General features: G+C 30.6%; 1 protein-coding gene across 1 annotated transcript; it reads right to left on the reverse strand.

The window, feature by feature from the left end:
* Positions 1-3,725: 3,725 nt before the first annotated feature.
* On the reverse strand, positions 3,726-4,555 carry LOC107864939 (kunitz trypsin inhibitor 5-like). Its single transcript, XM_016711332.2, has one exon. It carries the CDS (start codon positions 4,429-4,431, stop codon positions 3,796-3,798), a length of 636 nt encoding a protein of 211 aa, XP_016566818.2. The 5' UTR covers positions 4,432-4,555; the 3' UTR covers positions 3,726-3,795.
* Positions 4,556-6,705: the final 2,150 nt, after the last annotated feature.

A 6,705-nucleotide genomic window follows, 5' to 3' on the forward strand; every position in this document is an offset into this window, starting at 1 on the left:
ATACTCTTTTTTAAATTATTATAGATAATATATATATATTTATTATGTATGATATTTGATATCTATTACTAAAACCCAAAGCGTCAAACTGGGCAAAGCCAAAAAAAAATTAAAATTCAAATATTCTTCAGCCCCAAAATCTCCTATCTGATATTTGTTTCAACCTTCTTGATGTGTTATCTTGCCTTGTTCCTTTCCCGTTTCCAGGAAACATAAGTGATGTTGTTCTTGGATATGACACCATTCAGAAATGAGTTACACAAATAAGTAATCCTTATACAAACACACTATCAATCTATAATATGATAATATAAACTTACAGAGGCGTCCTGAAGACAACGCCGAAGACTTTATTCTGATCATCATTGGACACTGACATTACTTCAGCACTAGTTTTCTTATGTTTACTGGTTAGTCCACTTAGAAATTATTAAACAGGAAAATTAGAAAGTATTAAAAACATTAAAAAAAATAGTCCAATTCACAAATATAATTTAGCCCATTAAATAGGCCCAAAACTGAAAAATCAAAATTATTAAACCGATGTAAATCCAAACCGAAATTTACATAAACCGAACCGAACCGTACTAATTCGGTTTGATTTTCGGTACACCTAATTTCATAACCGAAAATCAAAAAATTCAAAATAAAATAATCGAACCCGAACCGAAAAACTGAACGCCCACCCCTAGTTCGGGGATATGATGAAGAGGTGCACGAATTTTTCAGTGCGGAGGTGTGAGAGGGAGGTAAACTGAAGAAATGTTTGAGGGAGGTGATCAGACATTACATAGAGCAGCTTTAACTTACCGAGAACATGACTTTAGATATAGGAAAGTGTGTGCGGAGGAGGCGAATTATGATAGAAGATTAGTAAGAATTAAGGAGTGTGTCTGTGCTAGTAGGTAGGCAGACTTTTTTTTGTTATCATCGCTAGTAGTCATAGTTCTAGGCTTGTTTTAGGTTGTGTTATCGTTAGTCGTATTACTTAGTGCTAGTCTTGTTTATGTTATTAGTTGATGTGTTGATGCCTATTATTGCTTGTTGCTTTAATCTTTCTTCTCTAGCCTATTTTTATCTTAAGTCGGGATCTATAAGAAACAACCTCTCTATTTCAATCCTGCAATATATATTGGGCACACGTTATTGTTGTTTTATTAGTTATCCTTATTTCAAGTTCCACATCTGAGAACTCAGAACCAAAATAAGCCAAGAAATAAAAAAAGTAACCAAAATAGGCCACATATTTAAAATATTGTCAAAATAGGCTAAATGTAATAAATTATTACGTTTTTCACTTTTTTCTTAACGATCAACTAACGGAGCTGACTTTATATAAAACGTAATAAATTATTACTTTTTACATATTTATTTGTAAAACGTAATAATTTCTTACGTTTTATCAAAAAAAAAATATAAAACGTACGAAATTCTTACGTTTTACATTAATTTTAAAATAATTAAAGATAATGTTTTTTTTTTTTTGAAAAATTTCAGGAAAACCCGCAGCCGCTACACCCTCTGCCACAGCCTCTACCCTTCGAGTGAGCACTATGTGCGCACTGGGTAAACCCCCCGATGCAGTAGCCTGCAAACCACACGGGGATGTAAATCGCACTAGGCAAACCCGGTGCGATAAGCTCATAACTCAAAGGTATTGAGGGAGGATTTGATCCCGAACAGCTGTGATGGGCTACCACCCTCCAAATCAGTGAGCCAATTCCGAACCACCGGATAAAGATAGTGTTTTGTCACATCACTAGACATGTTTTTTAAAAAGTTGTGTCAAATCTTAAAGAATTTCTTACGATGTTTCCTTTTCAAAAACTGAAAACACGTAATCTTCTATGTACTCTTTTTCCTTTTTAACAGCTGATTTTAAACATCAAATATCAAAATGGGCTAGTATGCTTTCTATGAAGAGGAAAAAGCTACTGAAATTAATGGGACGCTAATATTGTTATAAATTAGGGCTAAGCTAAGCTAATTAAGGACCTCATACTTATTTTATATATATAGTACCATTTACACCTAAATTCTTCTCAACTAAACATTAAGGCCAGAATTATAATACAGCCGAAAATCGAGTTTGAATAATCCTACTAGGTATTTAACTTATATATATCTAGGTACTCCCTCCGTCCTATTTTATTTGTCTCAATTTAACATTGCACATTCATTAAGAAAAATAATTAAAAACATGACTACTTTACCATAATACCCCTATTAATATTAAATGATGTTTACATTTTAATTTGAAGAAAAAATAATTTATATTAAGGGTAAAAAAGAGGAAAAATTATCTTGTCTTGATTAATGAAAAATGACAAGTAAAATGAGAAATCAAATTAGGAACTTTGAGACGAGTAAAATGGGACGGAGGGAGTAATTTACTATATCGTTAGGTATAATTTTACTATTCATAGAAGATTACCTGTAAAATAATTATTTAGTACAATCTTATTGGGTTATCGGTGTACCAATAAAACAATCGAAATCGAACAAATAATACAATAATTTTTTTTTTATAAAATTATTACAAAATAACGATAAAACAATAACATTTTTATCGGTATGCTTTTTATATTTTTGTTATTGTGTTATTGGGTTATCGTTATAAAATCATTAAAAAATAATGATAAATCAATAAAAAAATTTGGTACGCTTTTTGTACTTTTGTTATTGTGTTACCGTTATTTATCCAATAACCTAATAAATAAATAAATAAATAAATATATATATATATATATATATATATATAATAAGTATGTGGTCCTTAATTGGCTTGGCTTAGCACTAATTTATAACAATATTGGTGTCCCCATTAATTTCAGTAGCTTTCTCCTCTTCATAGAAAGCATACCAGCCCATTTTGATCATTTGATGTTTGAAATGGGGAAAGAAAAGCAATTTGCACCTAAAAGAATTCGTAAGAGAAACTAAAAGCAAAGTCAAGTGGTAGGTTAAAGTGGACAATTTTTAAAAAGTGGCCACCTTAATAAAATAAACAACGTAGGTTATTTTTCTAAATTTACAGATTAGACGACTCACTATTATTTTTCCTAGATCATTGTATAAAACGTAAGAAATTTTTACGTTTTACGTATTTTTCTGACATAATATAAAAAATCCGTACGTACGTTTTTATAAAGTCAACTCCACTAGTTGACCGTTAACAAAAAAATGAAAAACGTAATAAATTATTATGTTTAGCCTATTTTGATAACTTTTTTTAATCGATAACCTATTTTAGTCATTTTTTAAATTCCGTAGCTCATTTTGATTCTGAGTTCCACATCTGAAGCCAAGGGTTCATTCCTTTGCCCCTGTACTAATAAAATTTGACGTCACAAGAAATTGAAAAAAAATATTATTAAATATAATAAAATAAGAAATTCAAAAATTTCATTGATAGTTCGTTAAAATAAGAAATTAAAATAATAAAATATTATTAAATATAAAAAAATTCCGTTTAATAAATCGTTAAACAATTTCTTTTCTTTTCTTTTCTCCCAACGAAAATCTCCAAGTTGATTGATAAGTCAAAAATAAATTGATTAACTAACAAAATTCAATAGGGCTTAAGAATAAATTTGAAATGAAATTACCAAAGATTAGGTCAAATAAAATTAAGATTTCTTTTAATTTTTGACTTTAGATCGCCATTATTATGCTATTATTACATTATCCAAACTACTAGAAGAGTACTATACTTCCTTATTTCTTCACTGATACAGACTCATTATATTATAGTGAAATCACACACATATACATACATAGTACTATAGTATAATATTAATAATTCTTAAGCTTATGAAATTTAACTTTGAGAGGTTTATCTCTACCAACAAACAAAACCCTTTTCCCATTTTCCACAAGTACTCCAATGTCTCCACAAAATGGTCTGCAAAGATTGCAAACTCCAGGACAATACACAAGTTTGTAAGCATCCTCGTACTTGTCAATCCTAAACCAATTGACCAAAGTTTTGCTTCCAGGATTTCCTTCAACTCCACCAACAGTCACCAAATAACGTTGTGGACTTACTTCAGTGTTAATTCTCCACACCGTGGACGAATCAGAAATTACCATAGACGTAAATTTTATGTTCATATCATCCGATAATCTAACGGTGTTTTCTTTTGGGTCCACTGGTGAAAACCGAAGGCTACTGCCCAGTGCTGATTCATCGGCGTTTTGGCTTACCACTAGTGGTTTGGTCCGGTTCCTAATGGATGCAACATGAAGCCCACCACCATTGCCCCGACCTGCGGGAAGGATAAAATAATTCACTCCAGTACGAACAGCGTTACCTGAAACGTCGAGCACTGGTTCACGAACATCTTGAGCCTTTATGAGAAAAGATGACGTTATTGATAATGCAACAAGAAGAAAAGGTAGCATGAATCGTTTAATAGAAATAACTTCCATTGTTATAATGAACAAATTTTGTGAATGAATGAAATAAATTAACAAAGCAGATCAGCTATTTATAGAACTGAATGAAAGTTTGAATATTCTATTACTTTGAAAATTAGAATATGGAATTATCAACTTTTCTAGCCTTTTAGTCTTTTATACAGCCGCAGTCATAAATAATGTGTGGTTTGACATTTTCTGTGTGTATCCTATGTTTACAATTTACACATTAAACAATGAGAAAGCAATTACTCCAGTACATATCCACCAATAATCTTTGAACTACTTGTACACATTTGAATAATTGTCATGAACATTTTCAAAGAGACGTAAGCCTCTTGTAGATGTATACTTGGGATCAGGGGATCTGTTATATTTGACAAATCAATTGTGTTTTAGTACATATAATACGAAACTTTAATTTGATATGCATGCGATTAGTAGAAAGATCAACAAACAAACTCGATTCTAGTAACAAAGTAAAGTAGCATTGTGATATGCACAATATGTAAAATTAATTCGTAATAAAGTCTATATTCAAAAAGTTAAAATAAACAAGCTAGCTAAAAGATAATGTAGGAGGTAGGTATAGATCATCGTTTGGTCAAGCTTATGAAATGAGTACTTGTAATAAAGTCAATCTTGAAAAAGTCAAAATGAACGTGCATAAAGATATATGGTGCATAGGAGTTAGGCATATGTAGATCGAGGTCAAGCTTATGAATTGGGTGACATTTTGTGAAGTTGATAGCTAATTAGATGATCATATATGAAATTAATCCAAAATTTTGAAATGTTCTATTTTGAGTCTCATACAATCTATAATTTAGGTTGTCAAGGTAGAAGTTAAAGTTGAAAAAGAAGTGTTCGGTGATTTTTACTTGCCTGGGTGTCAGTTAGTGGCGGAGCCAGAATATTCACGAAGAGAGTTCATAATTGAACATACGAACTAATCAAAGGGGTTCAACATCTAATATATATATATACATAAGAAATAAATTTATTTTACTTGAATTAGTTATATCTAACCTTATTATTATTTTATTTGAATTAGTTATATCTAACCTTATCTATAATATTAGAGTGAGCTGTTAGATTAGTTCCTTAAAGTTAGTCAAGCTAGTTTTCTTAAATTTAGTTGAGTTAGTTACATTTATTTGTGCTCCCTTTGTCCCATTTTACACTTCCTAAATTTCTTAATATGGTGTCTCATTTTACTTGTCCTTTTTTATTAATTAAAACAAGACAATTTTTTTTTCATATTTTACCCTTTATATTAATTACTTTTTCTTTAAATTAAAAGGTAAACATCATTCAATAGGGGTACTATGATAAACTAGCCATGTTATTTATTATTTTTCTTAATAACTGTGTCATATTTTTCTTAATAGCTGTGTCATATTTTTCATATTTTTCTTAATAGCTGGGAAGAATAAAATGGGACGGAGGGAGTATTTAAGTAGATGTTATGCTTGAATAAAATTCATTCAAGTTTGCATTTATTCTCAGTCTCTTTATGTATCAGAGAATTCGATTTTTTTTCTCTTCAATAACATATCTGTAATTACTATCACCAGCAATAATGGAACTACATTTATTAAGATTTTGCTTTTAATTTGTAAATAGGGATTGGCGGAGTTGAATTTGATTTGGTTTGGAATTTAGTTTGTAATGGGGACTGCAGGAGGTGCATTTAATTTTGATTTCAATGTATGTTTTCCATCAGTTTTGAACTATTTCGGAGGATTCAATGTCTTTGTGTGTTGGATATGGTGCAACAGATATACTATGTAACTATTTATTTTTTATGCTGGATATGGTTCCATCTACGTACTTGTCTTATATGCACTAATGACTGTGTAATTGATTTTGATTTCAATACGTGTTTGTAGAAATCGAAATCTATCTATAGCCCGTGGCGGAGGCACCATTTTTATCAAGGGACTTCAAACGCAGAAAGCAGAAAAAAAAAAATTAAAAATCTATCGTACATGGGTCTCGAACCCAAGACCAGGGGCTACATGAAAATTTGCATTCCCCTTTATCACTGAATCAACTTTTTTGCTTGTGTCAAGGGGATTCAATTGGATATATATACACATATATACAGTGCGATTTTTAGACGAAAAAGGTTCGAATGAACCCCTAGAGTCCACGTAACTTCGCCTATGACTATAGATCAGAGAAATCAGATCTTGTTGGTTAAATCTAGGATGTATAATTTTCCATGGTCTTGTTGCATTGAACATTTTGTTTTCTAACTTTCAATTTTATTTTAAATGAGTA

The sequence above is a fragment of the Capsicum annuum genome, chromosome 3 (genome assembly GCF_002878395.1).
Source record: "Capsicum annuum cultivar UCD-10X-F1 chromosome 3, UCD10Xv1.1, whole genome shotgun sequence".
In the NCBI taxonomy this organism is placed as follows: Eukaryota; Viridiplantae; Streptophyta; class Magnoliopsida; order Solanales; family Solanaceae; genus Capsicum; species Capsicum annuum.